This window comes from Taudactylus pleione, unplaced genomic scaffold (assembly GCF_031769625.1).
Source record: "Taudactylus pleione unplaced genomic scaffold, aTauple2 ptg000093l, whole genome shotgun sequence".
Lineage (NCBI taxonomy): Eukaryota > Metazoa > Chordata > Amphibia > Anura > Myobatrachidae > Taudactylus > Taudactylus pleione.
In genome coordinates, this window is record NW_028284495.1 from 10,057,307 (window position 1) to 10,081,256 (window position 23,950).

The window sequence follows — 23,950 nt, forward strand, 5'->3', positions numbered from 1 at the left end:
TGGCAGGCCAACCCCTCTTATGGAAACCAAAGAGGATGAACAATGAATCGGACTTCCTAACAGAGGCCGTCCGTTCAACATAAATTCTGAGAGCCCGGACCACGTCCAGCGAAGCCTCGCCAGCCGTAAGACCCAGAGCCTGAAAAGCTGGCACCACAAGTTCCTGATTTATGTGGAGCTTAGAAACCACTTTAGGCAAAAACTCAGGAAGGGGGGGATACAGCAAAGTGCCCCCAACTCGGATACCCTCCTGGCCGAAGCAAGAGCCAGGAGAAACACAGTCTTAAGTGTTAACCACTTGAGGTCAACCGACTCAAGAGGCTCAAAAGGAGGTCCCTGCAGGACCCGAAGAACCACCGCCAAGTCCCACGGAGCCACTGGAGGCACAAAGGGAGGCTGGTTCCTCAGAACACCTTGGAACAAAGTGTGAACGTCAGGCAGTGTGGCAATCCTTCATTGGAACCACACTGACAGGGCCGATACATAAACTTTTAGGGAAGCAAGCCGTAAGCCCAGGTCAAGACCTGACTGCAGAAATGCCAAAATCCTAGAAAACTCTAAACACCCGAGGGTCATAGCTTCTAGACTCGCACCACTGAAAGTAAGTGTGCCACACTCTGTGGTAAATCCGTGCAGAGGCAGGTTTACGTGCCCAAAGCATGGTACTGTTGACAGAGCTTGAAAAGCCCTGGGACCTTAAGACAGCTGTCTCAAGAGCCACGCCATCAAAGACAGTCGACCCAGATCCGGGTAAAGGCAGGGACCCTGAGACAGCAGATCCCGACGTTGAGGCAGAAGGTACAGAGCGTCTACAGACAGGCCCCTGAGATCGGAGTACCAAGGACGTCTGGGTCAAGCTGGAGCCACCAGCAGAAACGTGCCTCCGTCCTGTTAGATCTTTCTGAGTACCCGAGGGAGCAGGGAGACTGGAGGAAACAGATACGCTAGGTGAAACGACCATTTCACTGACAACGCATCCACTAGGCTTGCGCCTGCGTCCCTTGTCCTTGAGCCATATATGGGCAACTTGTAATTGTGACGAGAGGCCATCAGGTCCAATTCCGGCAGTCCCCACCTGTCCACGAGAAGTTGAAACACCTCTGGGTGAAGCGACCATTCCCCGGGATGCACGTCGTGACGGCTGAGGAAGTCTGCTTCCCAATTGAGGACTCCCAGGACGAAGACTGCCAATATTGCTGGAAGGTGGCACTCCGCCCTAGTCAGGATTTGGGACACTTCCAACATCGCAGCTCAACTGCGAGTTCCTCCCTGGTGATTTATGTATGCCACCGTGGTGGCGTTGTCTGATTGCACCTGAACTGCTCTTCCGAGAAGAACGGTGCCTGACGCCAGAAGAGCACGGTACACTGCCCGTAGCTCTAGAATGTTTATGGGAAGGACGGCCTCCTCCGCCGACCAACGGCCCTGAAGAGACAACGAGCCGGTCACTGCCCCTCAACCCCGGAGACTGGCATCTGTCGTGAGCAGAACCCAGTCCGGAATCCAAAAGGGGCGACCCTGGCTGAGATGAGCTGACTGCAGCCACCACGCCAAGGACCGGCGCACTTCCGGGGACAATACCAGCATCTGGGATCGTATCCGGCGGGACAACCTGTTCCATTCCACAAAAATCTGCCCCTGCAGGGGTCTGGAATGGAACTGGGCGAACTCCACCATGTCGAATGCCGACACCATGGACCCCAGTGAATGTATTGACACCCTGCCACTGCTCAAGCAACCGTGTATCCTCAGTTGTAGGGAGGATACCTTTTCCAGAGTCAAGAAAATCCTTTGTTGACTAGAGTCCAGAAGTGCTCCCAGATGGACCATCCGTTGAGATGGGATCAGAGACGACTTCTTCCATTTTATTAACCACCCGTGTGCTTGAAGACAAGCAATTGTCAGGTGGAGATGATGAAGAAGCACCTCCGGGGAGCTCGCCAGCAGCAGCAGATCATCCAGGTACGTCAGCATCCGTATACCCTGACCCCGAAGGTGGACAGCCATGACTGCCATCACCTTGGTGAAAACCCTCGGAGCCGTGGAAAGACCGAAAGGCAACGCCCGAAATTGGTAGTGATGGTTTAGGATAGCAAACCTCAAGTACCGCTGATGTGCCGGTGCTATGGGCACATGGAGATAGGCGTCCTGGATATCGAGGGAGACCATGAAGTCCCCTGGTTCCATCGCCAGGATGATGGACCGCAATGTTTCCATCCTGAACTTGGGAACTCTGAGGTACTTGTTCAGAGACCTTAAATTCAGAATAGGGCGATGAGACCCATTGGGTTTCTGCACCAGAAACAGAGATAGGAAGCTTTGGACTCGTCCAGCGAAGGACTCGTGCAAAAAAATTGGTGGGGCGGCCTTCACTGAAATGACAGGGCGTACCCCTGAGAGACTACTTCTCGAACCCAAGCATCCGTGGTGGTACTGAACCAAGACTGGGCGAATCTGAGAAGTCGGCCTCCCACTCTGGGGTCCCCCAGAGAGAGGCCCGTCCCGTCAGGCAGCAGGTTTATCCTCCTGTTTGGAAGAGGGGCGCCGAGCATTCCATGCCTGCTTTTGGATGAGGCTTTGGTCGCTGAATGTCTCGGGAAGGACTGGCCCTTGGCCTTACCCTGAACCCGAAAGGACCGAAAAGGCAGTGCTCCTCACCCTAGCCGGCGCAGAAGCCGAAGGGAGGAAAACCGACTTGGACTTAGCCAAGGTATCCACTATTTTGTCCAAATCCGGACCTAATAGCAAATCTCCATTAAAGGGGAGACCTCCAGACCCTTTTTAGAGTCCGCATCAGCCCTCCAGGACCACAGCCACAAGGATCTCCGAGCAGACACAGCCGAAACTCTAGAGGTTAACATGCTTGCGTCCAATGACGCTTCCCCAATATAGGAATCGGCATCCCTCATTTGTGCCACTAATGCTCTCTGAACATCCGGAACACTGTCCGTAAGAGAATCCTCCAAGGCTTTGGCCCAGTTCTCAATGGCTTTAGCCACGCAGGAAATGGCCATGGACGGGCGCGCCACCGCTCCGGAGAACGAGTAAATGGACTTCAAACAAATCTCCACTTTCCTGTCCATTGGATCCTTTAAAGAGGAAATAGACGGCAATGGTAGCGTAGCGGTTTTAACCAAGCGAGTGACATGTGAATCCACCGCCGGTGGAGTCTCCCATTTCCTGCAATGATCCTCAGGAAAGGGATAATGAGAAGCCAACCCTTTCTGCGGTTGGAATCTCTTTGCTGGGTAATTGCAAGGCCGCGGCCATATGATCCGCCAACTGATCGGACAGAGGGAACACATTAGAAGTAACCTTTGCTTTCTTGAAGTCAGGAAACTTCGACTTAGGGACCGGTGTCTCCTCTTCTATATTGAGAATAGCCCGCACCGCCCTAACTAATGCTGGAACATTAATGGAGGACCTAGGCTCAACCTCCTGTCCCACAGCATCCAAATCAGAATCCTCATGGACCTCTCCATCATCTGAAGAGGGATCCGATTCTGATACCTGCGCAGTGAGTAAACTCACAACAGGCCGCTTAGTCGCCTTCTGTGGCACATCACCCTGCAAAAATTACTGAAAAGCCGAGGATGAAGCCGCCAAACTCTGTACCGAGTTGGAGAGAACATCCACCCAAGGCGGAGGAGCCGACTGAGGGAAGCCCTGAAAAGGCACTACAGACTGTTGTGATACAGGGGGAGGCTGGACATACACAGGCAGCCCCGAATACCGTCTCACAGTCTGGGCCCCGGAGGGAGACCGGAATACCTGCGGAATATCCGGGGAATGGGAGATAGAGTGCTGGGACAATGCCCCAGAAGGGGTCACTGTAGGGATCGACATCTGCAATAGATGTCAGCACTTGTGAAAACATCGCCCAAGGGGGGTCCTGCTGCATAGGGGGTATAGAGGGGCCTGGTGCCAGCTGGCACTGCCCGCAAAGACCATCCTGAGATAAATCCTCCCATTAACACCAGCAGAACAGCGTCTGCAGGAAAGCAACACAGGAGCCCCGGAGTGCACAGTCTCCTCATCAGACATGATACAGTAATTATACAATAAATACTTATCAGCAGAGGACATACGGTGTTAACACCCTCGCACTCACCAGCATGCAACACAAACAGGCCCAAAAATATGGTACTGTGTAGCACACAACAGTATGTGACTGACCTCACAAATACATAATTAATAAAAGTGAGGTTAATAGAAAAACGCCCCTCCCCCACACACCTTCGGGCTGTAGGAGAAGCAAAGGGATAGATATAAGCTGACAGCAAGTAGAAAATGAGTACAGACAGCAGCACTAGCAAAGTCACATACAATGCAGGAAGATTGTACTTACTGCACCAATCGCTACCCTCAACCACCCAGATTCAGTGTCTGGGGGGGAGTTATAGCGCTGTGTACACTGTCCTTTAGGTAGGGGAGCAGTACACAGGGGGACCTGACCATGCACCTGCCTGGGAGCCTGCGTTATAGCCGGAGAGCTCTGAGGAGGAGTGGCCAGCAGAGGAGCAGCTCAGCGACGCCAGTACACGTGAGAAAAGGCGCGCTGAGCTGAGGGTAGGAGCCGCTAAACCAGGGAAGGCTGCCTCCCCTGGCTAGTATTTAACCCCAGGGATGCCGGTTCCCCTCCGGAACTTATACCCTGGTGATCCAGCGGAGCGCGGGGTATGCCTGCATGAGGGGGAGCCCGCCGCCGCTACTAGCGCTGCCAGTCTGTCCCCAGAGACCGGCGGCAACTGACTGCATTTACCCCCACTCGCGGCGCTAAGAGCGCTGCTCGCGGCTTACCTGTTCCCCGTAGAGTCCGGCAGCAGTCAGAGGGAGGTCCCGGAGCCATGCTAGGACTAACTCCGGGGTCCCGCTGCGATCGCCAGATCAGTACTGGCGTTGCAGCGCCAGCGGGGTGTTGAAGCGGCAGCATGGACGTCCAGAAGGACAGTCCTATGCTGCTGCATTAAGTGTAAAACAAGAGAAAAAATAAAAAAACTTTTCTTCTGTAAAAATAAAGCTATGGGGCTGCTCCTGCAGCCCCACTGCACAGTGCAACCGACTTTGGCCGGCACCAAACTGAAACTGAGGTGCCTGTGGCTCAGGGGCGGGGTATAGAGGAGGACCCAAGTGCATCCTGGGAGCTAAAGCTTTAACTGTATGGTGCCCGTGGATCCAGATCCAAGCTATACCCCAAGGTCAACCCTGTGGACCCCCTATGGACCCTGAAGTAGAAATATATATATATATATATATATATATATTTTATTTTATTTTTTTTTCAGCAGTTGTGAGACTTTGGCGCCCTCTAATGTGTAAGATCCAATATAGCACCGAATTGCAATTCAGATTCTTTCTTTTATCAAAAAGAACTCCAGTATAGCAGCAAATAGAAGAAGACATAAAATAAACGTGTATTAATAGAAAATGTATATGTTTCTTATTCGAAAAACCATCACCCACAAGTAATAACTTCTTCATCCAGCAGCTCACTCTGCTCTGTAAACTTATGTATATAAAGTGCACTAGTGTCACACTTCAAACATATGAAAGTGCAAAATGTGCAAACAAGAAAAAATAAATATATTATACAGCAACCTGTTTAAAATGCACGGTGCCAGTGCAAAAAATCGCAACAAATATTTCAAAGTGCGCCGTGCTTGTGAAAAAATCCACAATACCAATAGTCTTTTTGAACCACAAAAAAAGTGCTAGCGCTAATACCAGTGGACTCTCTCAATGTTGTCCTGCCGACCACACTGTTCGCTCACATGAATCGCATGGTTTGGACAAATAAATATGGTACCGATGAGTAATAAGTCTAGCACATTTTATAAAAAAATTAGCATCTAAAACATACATCTAAAATCATGGAGGTCTGCTTATCTGTTAGCAGAGTCTGGATCAATATCACCATATATATATAATTTTATATATATATATATAGTGTGATAGGATCACTGGTAAAGTGGTCTGTGGCAGGTACATTTGTCCCAGATTCCTGTCTTTTGTGTTTTAAACCCCCAGGAGAAAGTCTGCAGTGAAGCAGGCTTGAGTCTTGGCTTTTTGAAAAGCCGGTTTGGGACCTGGGGGTTGTGGGTGAGAGGAGAGGGAGGGCTCTACCCACGGCCACTCCAGGTTTTGGTTCTCTTAGCCTGGTAACAGGCTTGATTGGGTTCCCACCTGAGGGTGGCCAATATAAGCCTAGTGTGTTGAGGGCTGATTGTCTCACCTGGGAGAGCAGACAGGGAGTTTGCTCAGAGACACTTGGAAAACCTATCTGTGAGTACTGTGCTGTGCTTTGTTGCTGGCGAGGGCATTAGGCCCTGCCAGGTTCTGGTAGTGAGGGAACTACCTGTGAAGTTAGTGCCCCAACAGGGCTAGGATTTTTGTTTATGTTTTCTTTATGTTTTCTGACATTGTACAATAAAGACTGGCGCCGACCAGCTTGTACTTGCATCCAGACTGGTGTGCTGCTTCCCTGCTGCTGTGTGTGTGTGTAAGGAAGGAGTCCTCTACCCAGGAGAGGGACCCCCTAACCTAACTGTGTCACAATATATATATATATATATATATATATATATATATATGATATCCAGGTGCGGCACTCAGCGGACTTGTAATAAAGACATCACATCACCTTATTCACGGTGATGTGCTGTCTTTATTACAAGTCTGCTGAGTGCCGCACCTGGCTCATCATATACGTTATTGTGGCGGGCACCGCAGCGATTTGGATTACATGGGAAGGAGTGTGCCACACCTTTGGACATTTTATATATATACTCACTTTGTTGCAGAGCCTTCCAAATACTTGCTGGGGTGCTCACCTTGCGGTATGGTACCCCTCCACATAGATATACATGAAATAAGCGGCACTCCCAGTCCAGATAATTAGAGAAAAACCAGTGCTTTACTGTGCAAAGTTTCGGGGTCAGCCCCCCGTCGTCAGGACGACGGGGGGCTGACCCCGAAACTTTGCACAGTAAAGCACTGTTTTTTCTCTAATTACCTGGACTGAGAATGCTGCTTATTTCATATATATATATATATATATATATATATTATATATACATATATATATATATATATATATATATATATATATATATATATATACAGCAATGTCACAATACTGGAAGATTCTAAAATTTTTAACTATTGTACTCTGCTGTATTACCTTGATTTATAGTATTATTTGACATCACAGTCCCATTTGGTCCAAGCCACGTAGAACCAGTTGGACAGTTATATTCAGAGACATCCCACAATTCATGTAAATCATGTGAGCTGTATAAATGAAATACACAGGACAATTAGTGAATGTGTTCCAGGAAAGCAGCTGATTATACTGTATATATGCTAATATGCTACTAAGTTGGCAGTGAATTGGATGTAAAGTATAACAGGTTTTCAAAACAATCTGCAGCTAAACAACTGAGTAAAAATGAGACAAGGATTTTCACAATCTCTCACTATAAAGTTATTTAAGATGCGACACTGGGATCATATTGGGGCTATCTACTAAAGTTTGATTGTTCCAAATGTCACCATCCAAAAATTGTTCCAGTCTAATTAAGTTATGGAGGTTCCCATTGAAATATTATTATTATTATTATTATTATTATTATTATTATTATTATTATTATACAGGGCTCAACAAATCCCGAGCACAAGGCAGTGGTGGATCTAGGTGGGGGGGGCATTAGGTGCCTGGGATCTGTCGAGCACTGTGATAATAATAATAATAATAATAATAATAATAATAATATTTCAATGGAAACCTCCATTACTATTAGATTTCTACATATAGTGAACTTGCTGGAATTAGCATTGAAATTAATGGAAAAAGCTCAGTACTTCATCACGATTACATGAATTTGAACTACAAAATCAGTTTAGTTTAACAGAATAAACACATTCTGCTTGTTTTAGCCTACACTCCATAATTGTGAAGGTGTGCCAGTATATAGCAGGAGTATACAAGTGTGCAAGGATATATACCGGTAGCAGGGGTATACAGGTGTGCAGATACATAGCAGGGGTATAAAGGGGTGAGGGTATATAGAAGGGGTATAAAGGTGTGCGTCGAAATAGCAGGACTACCTATACATTAATATGATACAATAACTAGTACATCACTATATATCACACTATATACTGTATACCATACTGCTACAATCACCTATACACTAAAATAAAGCAAAAAACACATTTAAAATAAATGTATTTAAGTGATGGGGGAGTCAGGACTGGATAGGGGAGGAGTCAGGACTGGAGAGGGGAGGAGTTGGTACTGGAGAGAGGAGGCGTCAAGATGAACAGTTAACCGCCCCCCCTAAAATGTAAGTCTTGATCAACCTCTGGCACCAGGTCATCATGGCGACTAAAATTTTAGTAGTGATGGACAGATTTTACAGGAGCTAGATACTGTGAAAAATAGAGCTGATTGACAATTGCAGGAGTGGGCAGAATGCTGCGAGCCTGTCACAAGGAGGAAGGCATGCCCACCACAATTAATCATTGTGGCTCCTCCCTTCTGCCCGCAAGATAATAGATGTCACCAATAGGTGTCTGGAATCCTACCTTGGGCTTTCTCCTTGCAGCATTGCCAGAGGGTAGGAGAGTGACTGCAGGAAAGTGCAACCGAGTGACTGCGGGAAGTTGAATCATTACCGGCGCGGAGAAGGAGAGTGACCGCAGGGAGCTGCACCAATACCAGCATGGAGGAGAACAGTGATCCTCGGGTAGCTGCAGCACTGCCAGCGGGGAGGAGAAAAGTGACTGTTGGGGAGCTGCAGTACTGCCAGCAGGAGGAAGAGAGAAACCACCAGGGAGCTGCAGCACCAAATCTGAAGACCATTGAAGAGGCATGTGTGGTGGTCTGATGGGATGAGGGGAGGTTGAGGGGCATGTATGGTGGTCTATACAAGTTATCATATTTTTGTCTCGGACGGTGAACTGGCTTCTAAACTTGTAAGCTGGCTCCTAAATTTTACTAAAAGGAATTTTCCACTAATCAGCACATTGAGGGTTTTTTATATATATATATATATATATATATATATATATATATCTATATATATATATCTATATATATATAATATAATTTTTTTTTTTTTTTTTTTTTTTTTTCTTATTGATTTCCACGTATTTATGCACTGGCACTCTATTTGTATGAATTTTATCTTGGGTTTGTTCACTTATTAATATTTATTGAATTCACGTTATGAGCACATTTTAGCAACTTAGTCGCTCTACAGTCAATCTAATTTATATATATCCCTTCTAAGATGTTACGTCAATGTCATCTGCTGTTGGAGCTAGGGTGCGTGCCCCCTCAATGGCTCCCATTGCATTGAAGCGGGACAGCTCAGCTGAAGAGGAGCCTGAGCCTGAGGACCAAAGCGCTGGGTAAGGGGTAAGGTAAGTGATTTAGTAGGGAGGGGACTAGTTGGCAATGGGGTGGGGAAGGGACAGCAGTGGGAAGAGGGCACAATGGCAGCTGGAAGGATGGAGGGGGGAGGGGATGGGGCATACCTATTTTTATGGAAATATCGGCAAAATGTAGAGGACACGCTCTGTGCATCATGTATAAATGGTTTGGTGGGTTTTGTTGTATCACCCCTCTCAATGGTTTGAAACAATCTCAAGTGTTTGAAACCAATGGCAACATATTTATAATGTACACACTAATTTACTAAATCAATGAGTCACTGATTTTTCCTATTCTATATTTTTCCTGTTCTATATTTACCACTGATTAATCAGTGATTTTGGTGACTATGTAATGCCTCCTGTGAAGGTTCATGTAGTAGATTTGGGGATTAATTAATGTATAGCCAAGTTGGTAAATTCTCCTTAAGTAGATCCCCTCGTAGCTTGTGTTTCTTTTAAGGGTATAACATATATAATGACAGATTCATCTCATTGGTGATCAATAGTTTATTTGAAGAAACATTTCCCTGCATATTAGTTCATATCTTCATGACAGATTAATTAGGACACCATACCACATACTTACTGATCAGATGAATTTGTTAAATGGGACGACTTTGGGTTAGGAGTACAAGAGAAGAAATATGGCATATAGACTGTTATGGTCACAGTTACCACCTGTAACAACAAATAAAGTTTAAGTAACATAGAAGTGCTCCCATTTTTCTAAGGAGTATTATTAAACTTAAGCTGGGTATATACTACTCCGACCAAGTGGCCAACCAGCCGTCATGCCAACCAAGCTGCCAATTTGGTAAGTTATACATACTGACCAATCAGCCACTCAATATGTCTGGTCAGACATCATAACTGGACGGGCATTTAAATTTGCCTGTCCAGTTGTGATGTCAGTGTCGACAGTCCCTGCAGCCAGTGTACGGCCGGGCGGTGGGTCACCCGTACACACAAACAGATGCACTGATATACCTGTATGATATACTGGCATTTGCTGTGTTGCAGGGCCGACGTCATTCGCAGACATATCGGGTGTACACACCCGCCGATGCGCTAGATATAGAACAATATATCTACTAGTGTGGACCTAGCATTAGTAACGCACAATTTTGAATTGCTTTCTTAATCAATAAACTTTGCTATTGTAAGCACATAAACAGTTATAAAGTATCAGATTTTACTTACCAATAAGAACAAACTCTCAAGGAGCTTGCTCAGCTGTCTAAGATGTTTGTGAGATATTGAATTAAATAGCTTCAGACGTCCTTTATTGATCTTTACATTTAGAAACACAAATAGGGCACCAAGTAAACCACCAATTACGCCAAGGATAATACTGGGGATAAAGGCCAAAACACTCATATCCAATAGGTCTTTCACCTTAAGATAGACACAAAATTGGGCTGTTAATCTAACATCAGTGCACCTGCGTAATGTCAAATCAGTCATTTCTACATCTGCAATCTTTAAAAGTTTGGACATGCTCTCTCTTAAAATAAAAAAAATTCTGTTTAAACATAACATTAAAATGTGTACCACAATTTATATACATTAAAAGCAGCCATGTTGCGTGGGCTATTCTATGTGTACATCGTTAAGATCTCTCAACTTCAAACTAAGAGCGACAGCTCCCCCCTGCAGCCCTCTGTATCACAAATTATTTGCCAGAGGCACATCTTCTGATCCTTTCCCAACAGCCTAAACTCGTCCACATGAGCTGTATGTCAGCCATGTCCAAACTGAAAGTATCAGTACTTCTTGCTCTTTGCCGGAACAGACTCCTATCAGAATGACTGTCCCAGCAAGAGAAGTTTGCTAAATTGCAAACAAAAGTAATTTCTTATTGCCACAATTTGCAGTGTAAGAAATGCTAGTTAATTTGGTAAATTTGTGATTAATACATTGGCACTTTAATAGCTTACAGCGCAGAGTATATCAATCAAATGCGTTGTCTCTAATTAAACAGTGGCAGTACCAACTAAATTAGCATGGGAATAGCACAATGCTTGCTTGACTTGTCCAATAATTAACTGTTAACCAAACCATCTCCTGAATGTCTTTCAATGACAAGTAGAGGGGGGCAATAGAATAGATATATAAGGTTATTATTCTGCATACATTTTATAAATAACACTGCATTTAAAGGGTTATAAAAGACTAAACTATAAGTTGCTAGAACATGGAATAATAAAAGTGCATGGTGAGGTAAGTAATAGGACTTCCCCCTCACTTACACAGATCATTGGGGCCTGATTCATTACGGATCGCTATTGCTATCGCAGCTGTGATTACGCACGCAGTCCCACTGCAAAAATATGCTAATGACTGCTATTGCGATGCCATCGCAGCCTAACATAAGGACACCCACTTCACCTTACACACATCCGTAATATTTTGCAAGTCTGCAAAACCATCGGTAACATCGAGTACCATCGGAGCCTCACGCACACTTGCACAAGGTCTGACCTTGTTAACCTCATCGCACGCAGTGAAAGCCCAAGCAGCATATGTTATCGCAGTGGCTAATTTATGCACGCCCCTATAACGGTGTTCAAATGCCATGGCACGCCTCAGTTTCACCAATCACCCTGCCTCCCCCATCACCACCCCCAAACGCTCACTTCCTGTCAATCACTCTGCGATGGATCTGCATTGACACTACTGCGATCACAGTCCGATTGCAGTGGAGCCTGCAATGCATACATATGGGCAGAATGCAATAAACACCTGCCTGTGTGCATAATCACAGTTGCGATCTGTAATGAATCAGGCCCATTGTTATTATTAACATACAAGTGTCACTTTTATCTTTGTCCAACAGGGAAGAACCCACAAACTTCCTTATAATAACAAACACTTGCATTTTAAACTATCTCTCAGAAGTTTGCTGCCCGGGACAGTGACCCCAAGTAGCCTCATGATAGACACAAAATGACACAATTCTAGGTAAGGGTCCGTAAGCCATTTTATCCACTTATTCATTTTGATTGATTTTCATTTTAATAAGGTCATACATACCCAGAATATGATTCTTTGATCAGCTTCAAAAAATCCAAAATAACCTTTATATGCAAATCCTCCAAATGAAGAAGAGAAAACATCTGTAGTGAAGGACGCCACTAAGCAGCAGAAAAATGTCTGCGAAGCCAACTTAATGTCCCAGAAAGAGGCCACCTCCTCTAGGGCAAAGAGAAGTCCTCCAATGGGAGCCCGGAACACAGACGCAATACCGGCTGCGGCACCAGCTGTGATAAACTGTCTCCTGCAGAGCAAAGTTCTCGTTACTGCGAGTTATAACCTTTGCAAGATGAAACACTGGGCATAGCAGGGAGCACTTGTTGTAAGAATGGAGTAGTGTCAAAAAGATGGCGCTATTATCATAGATAGGTAAGTGATGGAAAATTATATTGAAAAATATAATGAAAGCAGAACATATATACTTAACTTAAAAATGGTCTCAGATGGCGAAATTGGATGTGTGTGATGTCATTATAATTTTATATCACCTACCTATCTATGATAATAGCGCCATCTTTTTGACATTACTCTATTCTTACAACACATTTACCAAATCCAAGATCTGTGTTAAAAAAGGCTGCATTTATCTTATTGGAGTGCCATTATATCTTCAGCCACTTTAAATCATAGAAGGGAACACTGGGCCTGTTTCAGACCCGGTCGCAAGCGCTGAGCACTCGCAACCGGGTCGATGGTGGCCAACAGCGCATGCGCACGAGGGAGCCGGCTCCGACTTGTGCATGCACGAGACCCGGCTAGCGACGGGCAATCCGTCGCTCCGGGTCTTGCACCAAAGGGGGCGAGCTGTCGATGTTGAGTGACAACTCGCCCCCTTTGGTGGGCGGGCTGGGGGAGTGGCTGCCCAAATGAAGTCATTCCCATGAGAATGCCTGCCGTTTGGGGGCAGTCTCACTGACATCACAAGTGATGTCAGTGGAGAGATTCCGGCTCTGTTAGAGCCAAAATCTCTCTGGGGCTTGTGGCCACGAGACCCTACCACAAGGGTCTCGTCGCAAGCCCGATGGTTGCGATGGTCTTGACCATAGTGATCATCATCATAGCCGCTCGCAATAGCTGTGGGTGGTCACCCACAGCTATGCGAGCGGCCAAGTGGCTGAACCAAAAAAAAAAAAGCCCGGCCCTGATTCAGAGCGAGCGGCTCTGAATCAGGCCCACTGTTAGTTGTAATCTATTCTCCTTTTGTATACAGTTTGGGAAAGGCAGCATGAACACAAGCTGCCTGCTGCCACATATCTCCACAACCATCATGCAGAAATATTGGGCCACCAGCGATCTGATATAAATCCAACAAAACTGTAGCATGTTTTATAGGGCAGTGATTTCCACAAAGGTTAGCGTAGGAGTGAAGAACTTATTGAAAAACTAAAAAACAATAATATTAGAAATGTCTATTTTACCAAAATTTTTAGAAATTTTTGGAGCAAACAATCAGCAAATTAATCAATTAAATGAAACATGCATTGAGGTCTAGCTTCATTATTATTTAATGAACATATTAGGCGTCCAAATTAATGTTTAATTATATTAATAAAGCAATAAAGTTCCAGCAGTTTTGCAACCTGCCAATAGTTTAGCAGGTTTACAGCAGTAGAATCAGTAGTTTAAAGGCTGCCGGAAAAAGCGAGCAAATCTTTTAGTAAATTTCCTCTTATGTGTCTACATATAACCACCATAAAGGCTTTACGTATGGGCCCATGTAAACCAAAATGTGACACCTGTGTCGGTATCCTAACCCTGTCGGGATGCCGGCATTGGGATTCTGACCACCACGATCACGAGAGTCGGCATCCCATACCCAACCCATTAGAAACTAATAAAGAGACCTACTGATATATGTCTTATGTTAGATGTCTGTTTTATCTGTACTTTTTCATTGCAAACCTATATTAAAATTGGGTATTGGGGCACAACTACTATATTTTTCTTCTCCAAATTTTGATATATAATTCACAGTCTCTGCAATTACAAGCAGCAAGAAATTGGGATGTACTTACTTATCTGCTGAATTCCGAAACCTTGTAAAGAAAGGAAGCTTTATCCTCAAAGTGTCAGATTTAAACTGGCTCAGGCCACATCCAACCACAGCTCTGAAATAATAATTGATTTGTCAGATGAGAATCATTGCAACAATTATCACTATCGTTTATTGTATATTACATTAATACATAATACATTAATACATTTCCATCTAGGCATAGTAATATGTGATAATGTTTTTATATCAGTACTTGACATAACCTAGCGTTAAATGATACAACATAAATGTGCTGGGAGAGATGTGATCAAAATAATAAATATGAACAATTTTTTAACTTTCTTTTTTATTTTTTTATTAAACCAATAGGTGGAACGTCACAAATGGCTGTAGTACAGCAGGACCAGCACAGTGTTTCAGGGAAAGATAACCAGACACACATAATATTGCTTAAGTTAATTAAAACAAAGTATTATTATTTAATGTATTACTAGTACAAAGGGTGCCTACAGATGCAGAGTCATTGGGAAAATGGGCTTAGTTTTAAATTATTCTAAGAATCGGCAGCATATGCACCTGATTTATGACAAGTTGTTATCATCATCATCAGTGTGTATTTTGCAGCTGCACGTGCAAAAGATATGGGCCCTCATTCAGAGGCGGTCGGAGGATGCAAGTGGTCGCTCAGAAACTGGGCGGCCACTTGCATCCTGACCGGCCGCCTCTGTTTCGGTCGTTAGGCTGTGGGTTAACACCCACAGCTCTAACGACCGCTAGGGTGATGGTCGCGATGGTCATTGACCATCGCGAACATCGGGGCTTACGACGAGACCCGAGGGTAGGGTCTCACTTGTTGTAAGCCCCGGAGAGCTTCTGGCTCTATCAGAGCCGGAAGCTCTCCACTGACATCACTAGTGATGTCAGTGGGGCCTCCCCCAAACGGCAGGCGTTCCCATGGGAACGCCTCCGCTTGGGCTGCCACCCCCCTGGGCCGCCTTCCAAACGGGGCGAGCTGTCAATCAACATCGACAGCTCGCCCCCTTTGGAAAGAGACCTGCTACGTCCGGCGCTGTCGGTCGTAGCGGGTCTCACGCATGCGCACGAAGAAGCCGGCTCCCTTGTGCGCATGCGCACTAGACAAACATCGAGACGGTCGTGCGGTCGTAGACCGTACGACCGCCTCTGAATAAAGCCCGTGGGTCCTAGCAGTTCTGCATGAGGATTTTTTGGGGCATTTTTTTGCTGATCACTGAGGAGGGCACATTTTCATTTTGAAAGGCAAAATTTTTGACACATTGTTAAATCTGATCTATACAGTTAATTATACATCAATAATTTAACATGAATATATTCATTTAATTGAATTATTTATCACGCACGTAGCTCTCGTCTGAAGTGACTGAGAGCTGTTCAATAGTTTTGGAGGATCAGTCCCATGTTCGTCGCGATGGCCTCATTGCGCCCAACTGCATGGGATTATTCATACTAAGTGGCTTCTCCTGTGCTAAGGGCCTGATTCAGAGCCGCTCGTAAGCGGCCGCTCATTCGCTCCGAGCGATGGTCGCACATCTGCGCATCCGTATGGGTCATAATGCGCATGTGCCAACCAGTCACTGCGGTCGGAAATCGAGCGCTCGCAAAATAGCGAGTGCCTGCTAATTTGAGTGACATGATGAGGCGTTTGTGGGTGGTAACAGGGGAAGGTGCTTGAAAACGGGGAGTGGAGATCCGAACGCAGGTGTGCCAAATGGTCAAAACGGGCGTTTTAACGGTGTGCATAATTAACAAAGCAGCGTCATCGACCACGTCACTTGGTTGTTTCTTTGCCTGAACTGTTCGCATGATTGCGGTAGGAAAATCCTACCACAAGCACTGCGAGCAGTTCAGACGCCTTTCGATGTACTCGATTAATCAAATAAATAGCGGAGATGATGTAGGATGCGAGCGGCCAGGGGGCGTCTTTACAAAATAGCGATCGCATGTTTCGTTCGCTCGCTCAGACATAGAGGCGTCAACAGACCGCAAAGAGCGAGCGCTCAATTTAAATAGCCGGCCCCTTTTTCTGAACGAGCGAGCGCAAATAGCGTCCGGCTCTGAATCAGGCCCTAAGTGCTGGGCTCACTGCAGGTAAGGTACACCCGTCACTTGCTCCCAGCCCCAAAGCCTTACTTTGTACATATTTCTGCTCACACCTCAGGAGGTTTCAAGCAAAAATCCTCCTTAAGTTCTAGGCATCCAGAACAATTGAATTAGCTCACAGCCACTTTAGATGGGAGCTATGGGAGCACAAACAATCCAATCACCCCCTATATGTACTGTAAAATAATGCCCCAATTCACTTTATGCCACACATAGCGCCCAAAATTCACATGCCACACAGTAGTGCCCAAAATTCATATTACACCATACAGTAGTGCCCACAATTCATGTTATGCCAGACAGTAACGCCTACAATTCACATTGTGCCACACAGTAGTGCCCCTTATTCACATTATGCTGCAGAGTAGTGCAGACAATTCACGTAATGCCTCACAGTAGTGCCCATAATTTACGTTATGCCACACAGTAGTGCCCACAATTCACATTATGCAACACAGTATTCCCCCTTATTAACATCATGCCACACAGTAGTTTCCCTTATTAATATGCCTCACAGTAGTGCCCCTTATATACATTATGCAACACAGTAGTGCCCCTTATTCAAATTATGCTACGTGGTAGGCTAAGGTGATGAGGGGCTCAGAACTTTGCTGAGGGGCTTAGGTGATTAGGTGCTGAGGACAGTGCTGAGTGGCTAAAGACTATAATGATGGGCTAAAGTGATGAGGGGCTAAGGATTATCCTAAGATGCTAAGGAATGTGCTGACGGGCTAAGGAGTGTGCTGAGGGGCTGAGGACAGTAATGAGGACTAAGGTGATGGGGGGCTGAGAACTGTGATGAGGGCTGAGGTGATGAGGGGCTAAGGACTGTCCTGAGGGGCTGAATTGATGAGGGTCTGAGGTAATGAGGTGATGAGGACTGTGCTATGGGGCTGAGGTGATGTGGGGCTGAGATCTGTGCTGAGGGGCTGAGGCAATGAGGGGCTAGGACTGTAATGAGGGCTAAGGTGATGAGGGTCTGAGGACAGTGATGAGGTGCTGGGGGGATGAGGGCTATGCTGAGGTGCTAAGGGCTGTGCTAAGGGGCTGAGGACAGTGATTAGGGCTGAGGTGATGAGGGGCTGAGGAGCTAAGGACTGTCCTGAGGGGCTGGGGACTGTGCTGAGGGGCTGAAATTATGAGAGGCTGAGATATGTGCTGAGGGGCTGAGAATTATGATGAGGGCTGAGGTGATGAGGGTCTGAGGACTGTGTTGAGGGGCTGAGGTGATGAGGTGCTGGGGACTGAGGATGGTGCTGAGGATCTGAGTGAGGGTGGGAGTGAGACCAAGTTCAAAGCACTGCAATCACTGCAGGCTGAAAAACAACCAAGTGACGTGTACAATGACGCATCTTTGCTAATTATGCACTCCCATAAAACTCTGTTTTGACGGACAGACACGCCTGAGTTCGCACCACCACTCCACCGTTCACAAGCACCTTCCCCTGTTACCACCCACAAACGCCACTATGCGTCACTAAAAATAGCGTCCAGTCTGTGTACTACGAGCGCACGATTCCCAGCTGCAGTGACTGGTTTGCGCATGCGTACTTTGACGCATATGCATACGCAAACGTGCGATAATCACCCATAGCGTGCGTCCGCAGCTTAGCGAATGGGTCTGGATCAGGCCAACAGTCCCTGCAATTTCAAGGATCATAAAGTTTAGAGAAAGAATATGAAAGTTTTTAGAAAAAAATTTTCATTTCAATCTATCTGTCTTGAAGTGTGTCACAGCATGATTGGCAGAGTTTTAATACTTTAATATATTAACACAGGTCTCAATGTTAGCCTGGTTTTAAATAGTGCAACATTCTACTACAGTATCAATATATATATGTATGCTTGTTATACAATACCCTATATAAAATATATGTAACTAATAGTTTTGGACCCGATCTACCACAGGTCTGGGTCCCCCTCTATTCCAGCCTCTGTCTTCTCCTCCATTCTCTGTCCCCCATCCCCATCTCCCTCCTACAACTCCATCCTCATCCAGTTCCTCTGTACCTATATATATATGTATATATATATATATATATATATATATATATACACCCCTACTGACAGTTGGTCTGAACGCTGACCCCTCCCACCAGCATCAGTGATGTCATTACCGGATATTTTTGACACCTACTGAGCATGTCAGAGACAGGACTGACTTATTATATAGATCCCACTTACCCCACATGGATCATGGGTGCTTCTGGTCCACAAAAGAGTCCTGCTGACACAGATAGTGCACATGAAAAGAAAGTTCCGAAAAACGTTCTTATGTTAAAGATGTGCCTCACGGAAGCTCCATTTAGATACCCAATAACCTCAGGAAGACCACTGGCTGATCCGGATGGGCAGAAATACTGGGGAGAAAAATACAATGGTTACTATTTCTGTTGTCTTGAAAGAATGCATGTAAGTCAATGGTTCCCAAACTGCGCCGTGGCACCCTGAGCCTCGGGACACTTTCAGGGGTGCCTTAGGTTGGTGGTCCAGCACCAAATAAAATTATTTAAGGTCTATGTAATGTAAATATGTGGACAAACCGAAGCACAAACCTGTCCCCATCACATAACTGACCCTAAGGATGACAGATAAGCACAATTTACTTCACTTTACTAAATTTTTTTGTGAAACTTAGGGGTTCCCGTGTAACCAATGCTGATACTCTAGGGCGCCATGATTCAAAAACGTTTGGGAACTACTGATGTAAAGTATTATGGGAAGTTTCCAGTTAAATGTTTATGTGATCATTTGCATTTTTCAATGTTGTAAATTAATTTCAAACTAGAATGTAGTGACATTGGTAGTGTATCAATTAAAAAAAATTGGGTTTTTTTATGCCTTATTTCATTAGCCTTTAAGTGTATCTAATACATTATTCCAGAACTATTTCATTCATTTTTGGTACAATTACTAATAAACAACCCTATCCAAATGAACAATGTTTGTTCTCTATCAAAATCATCAGTCTTTTTTTTTTTTGCTGTTTGTATCCATTGATCGTGTTATATGGAAATAAAATGCAGATTGTTTCTTATTAGTGCAGGCATGTAACTGCTGTGGGTATTTCAACTCAGCCTCCCAGACCCAGCCATGGGTATCAGCTGATATTCTATTGGGACCTGCAGTCATGTCATGGGAGGATATTCCACTCAGATAATTCCATTATAAAATGTAATCATTTATTTAATTAGATAGTTCAGCAATTCTCAGCTAAGAATTGACAATATCTAATGCCCTGACTCTTTTCTGGCACTTGGTGAATGAGGCCTGGCACTAAGTAGCTGTGACAGTTGGGCATCTCCCACACCCCAATTGAATCACTCCAAGGAGAACCTTGTGAATCACAAAAGTATATTTAAATTCCTCTATCTAGCCAACCAACTGGGATGAGGTCTGGCAGAAAACTACGTGAACCTCAGGATCTTTATTAAGCGGGTAAGACAACTGTAACCTTCATTCATTTTGGGAGGAGGCTTTGGTACATCCTAGAGAAGTAGAGACAAAACCATGTATTTTTTTAGGTATTTCTATGGAACAAGGTAGGCTGTACACAGAGTGGCTATACACTGTATTATATTCTAACAGCCATACTTACCACCACCAGTCCAGACGCACATAAGACCATAGAAAAGCTGGTTCCAAGTATGAACAGCCATGTTGTGAAAAAGTCCCCATGCTGAAGAAAACAATACATATGAAGACTATGGTGACATACAATATACATTTAGGTTTCCAAATCTTTGCACAGGAATGCCACTGCACTGCCACTCTTAGGGCCTGATTCAGCACGGATCGCAACTGCGTAATCGCATGCAATGAATCTGTGAAAATAAGGTAATGTCTGCCGCCACTCAGCCAGCATAGAGACGCCCACTGCTGCCTTCTCACATTCGTAATACCTTGCAGTCCTGCATATACATCGGTAACATTGGAGAACATCGGCCCCTCACGCACAATTACAGCAAGTATGACCTGTCTCAGAATTTAAAAGAGAGAAAAGCTTTGTCCCGATGTGTGGCGCACATAAGATTAGTTATTAACATAAAAGCGGTAAATCTTTATTAGGTATACATTAAAATGGTTGGTGCAAATAGCACCAGATTCAGCGAAATAACAGTTAAAAATTGAAATGTGATATAAAGTGAAAAAAATTTGATAAATATTTATAAAGGTTTTCAGTTTTTAAATAAAATGAAAATAAGTGAAACCTCGCCGTGTGCCTCACTTTGTTGAATTATTATATTTGTTGTTTCTAATATGCAATTAGATCAAGCGGTCATGTGTTAATAATGTTAGTAAGTAGAGCTCTATATAGAAAAAGGGAAGAACTCAGAAAATGGTCTTTAAACATGCAATATACATGAATTGTAGGAGAATTTAAACGTACCAATATAAAAATCTAACTGAATGGGTGGGGCCCTACTCAGCAGTATCACCCGTATTGATACTGTATCTAATATGTGGTCTCTTAGATATTGTTATAATTCACCGTATCTGGTCTTAAGTTCACCCTTTATATATTAAAAAAACATGCACCTGGTCTATCTCACATTGCATTATTGTATTAATAATGCACTAATCCGTAATGCAAACCAAAGAGTATTAATAGTCCACCATTAGATTAATGCATCTTCACCTTATGACAGTGAATACTGATTATAATCAATGGTGCTATTTATCAATAGGGTATCGATTACATAGTGTCTTATCCACAGAATTTTTAAGGGGACAATATCTAATATACATAGCTCACTGATGGATTAATGCACATTGTGAGATATCGATTGATGTCTTATTCAGTAATCGGTTGAGGGAGCAGTGTTTACTATTATTCGCTTTGTATTAGCTATTCAAACATTGCTTCTCCTCCTCATGTGTTTATGATGTATTTTGATAATAAGATCAATCACATATTCAGTCCCCTAAACTTAAATGTATATGACTGTTTACTAATGATGATACAGAACTGCTCTGTGTTGTAGCCAGTATAGCCTTGGCTACACTAGTGACACTACATGTTTAGAAACGTCTACAATGTTTCTATTCACGGATTGTGAGGAAGATGAGCTCTCTACATAACCGCGCCCTGTCACAAAGCAGGTCAGTCTGTATAGTTTCCAATTATAGCATATTACAACAGTTTACAACATATTGATTAATTTCAAACATAGAGCACGCTCGCCGTGTAAACTGTTGTAATATGCTATAATTGGAAACTATACAGACTGACCTGCTTTGTGACAGGGCGCGGTTATGTAGAGAGCTCATCTTCCTCACAATCCGTGATTAGCAACATTGTTGCAGTTTCTAAATGTGTAGTGTCACTAGTGTAGCAAAGGCTATACTGGCTACAACACAGAGCATTTCTGTATCATCATTAGTAAACACACACGCGCACGGTGGGGGGGTTTCCGAGTACCTAGAAACCCTCCCTGCCCATCGCTCCATTCACCGCTGGCCCGAGCAGCTGAACAATTTTACTTTTTTTTTTTCAAGAGTCCCTGTTGTACTGCCTGGGCTGGCTGTAGGGGGAGCTCAGCGTGAGAGCCCCTCCCAGTCAGCTCTGATAGGCACTGTCATGACCGGCATGTTGGGCCGAGTACGCCTGTGGCGGGGTGACACTGTATTCCACTGTGTCGAGTCCCGGAGCTGCACTGTCGTGACCGGCATGTGAGAGGATGAGCGAGCCTGCCGCCGGGTGACACTGTATTCCAGCGCTGTCGAGTCCCGTAGCTGCATGCCGTGACTGGAGGTGCATGGGGGGAATGGAGCGGGCGGGCGGGGATGGTGCCAGACTGCTGTATTTATTTTTCTGCATTCATGTTTTTAGGCAAGCTCTGGCTGCGCTGCGGTGTGTGTCTGTGTTAGTGTATGTGTCTGTGTTTATGTGTATGAGTGTGTCAGTGTGTGTCTGTGTGTATGTATCTGCCTGTGTCAGTGTGTGTGTATGTGTGTGGGCTAAGGGGGGGTCGGGGGGGATGAGAAAGGCATGGCACCCACAGCTATAGCGAGCGGCCAGGAAGATGGTCGCGATGGTCAAGACCATCGTGACCATCGGGCTTGCGACGAGACCCTTGTGGTAGGGTCTCGTTGCCGCAAGTCCCAGAGAGCTTTCGGCTCTAACAGAGCCGAAAGCTCTCCCACTGCACTCACTTGTGAAGTCAGTGGGGCCGGCCCCAGACGGCAGGCGTTCTCATGGGAACGCCTCCGTCTGGGCAGCCACTCCCCCAGCCCGCCCACCAAAGGGGGCGTGCTGTCACTCAACATCAACAGCACGCCCCCTTTGGTCCGAGACCCAGAGCGACTGAGTGCCCGTCGCTATCCGGGTCTCGCGCATGCGCACGATGGAGCCAGCTCCGTCGTGCGCATGTGCTCTGGGCCACCATCGACCCGGTTGCGAGCGCTCAGCACTTGCAACCGGGTCTGAATCAGGCCCTCTGCTCCCTCAACCGATTACTGAATAAGACATCAAACAATCGATATCTCACAATGTGCATTAATCCATCAGTGAGCTATGTATATTAGATCTTGTCCCCTTAAAAATTTTGTGGATAAGACACTATGTAATTGATACCCTACTGATAAATAGCACCATTGATTATAATCAGTATTCACTGTCATAAGGTGAAGATACATTAATCTAATGGTGGACTATTAATACTCTTTGGTTTGCATTACGGATTAGTGCATTATTAATACAATAATGCAATGTGAGATAGACCAGATGCAAGTTTTTTTTAATATATAAAGGGTGAACTTAAGACCAGATACGGTGAATTATAACAATATCTAAGAGACCACATATTAGATACAGTATCAATACGGGTGATACTGCTGAGTAGAGGGGTGCCCCCCCCCCCATTCAGTTAGATTTTTATATTGGTACGTTTAAGTTCTCCTACAATTCATGTATATTGCATGTTTAAAGACCATTTTCTGAGTTCTTCCCTTTTGCTCTACTTACTAATATTATTAACACATGACATCTTGATCTAATTGCATATTAGAAACAACAAATGTAATAATTCAACAAATTGAGGCACACGGCGAGGTTTCACTTATTCTGATTTTATTTAAAAACTTAAAACCTTTATAAATATTTATAAAAAAAATTTCACTTTATATCACATTTCAATTTTTTATTTGCACCAACCTTTTTAATGTATACCTAATAAAGATTTACCGCTTTTATGTTAATAACTAATCTTATGTGCGCCACACATCGGGACAAAGCTTTTCTCTCTTTTTCCTCTAGTAACTGTTAACATTTGTCACATGGCAGCACACCCAATTTGAATATAAATCCAATACATCAATTATGGGGTTTTCTTACAACTAAAA

General features: G+C 44.7%; 1 protein-coding gene across 1 annotated transcript in view; it reads right to left on the reverse strand.

Moving 5' to 3' along the window:
• LOC148526824 (chloride channel protein C-like) overlaps positions 1-23,950 on the reverse strand; it is a 307,419-nt gene that overhangs the window by 172,347 nt on the left and 111,122 nt on the right. The window contains exons 5-11 of the mRNA XM_088469768.1: positions 20,205-20,285; positions 18,791-18,966; positions 14,487-14,579; positions 12,472-12,715; positions 10,639-10,833; positions 10,025-10,116; positions 7,181-7,290 (exon numbers count right to left, since the gene is read on the reverse strand). Coding sequence (XP_088325894.1) covers positions 7,181-7,290; positions 10,025-10,116; positions 10,639-10,833; positions 12,472-12,715; positions 14,487-14,579; positions 18,791-18,966; positions 20,205-20,285 — 991 coding nt within the window. The remainder of the gene's footprint in view (positions 1-7,180; positions 7,291-10,024; positions 10,117-10,638; positions 10,834-12,471; positions 12,716-14,486; positions 14,580-18,790; positions 18,967-20,204; positions 20,286-23,950) is intronic.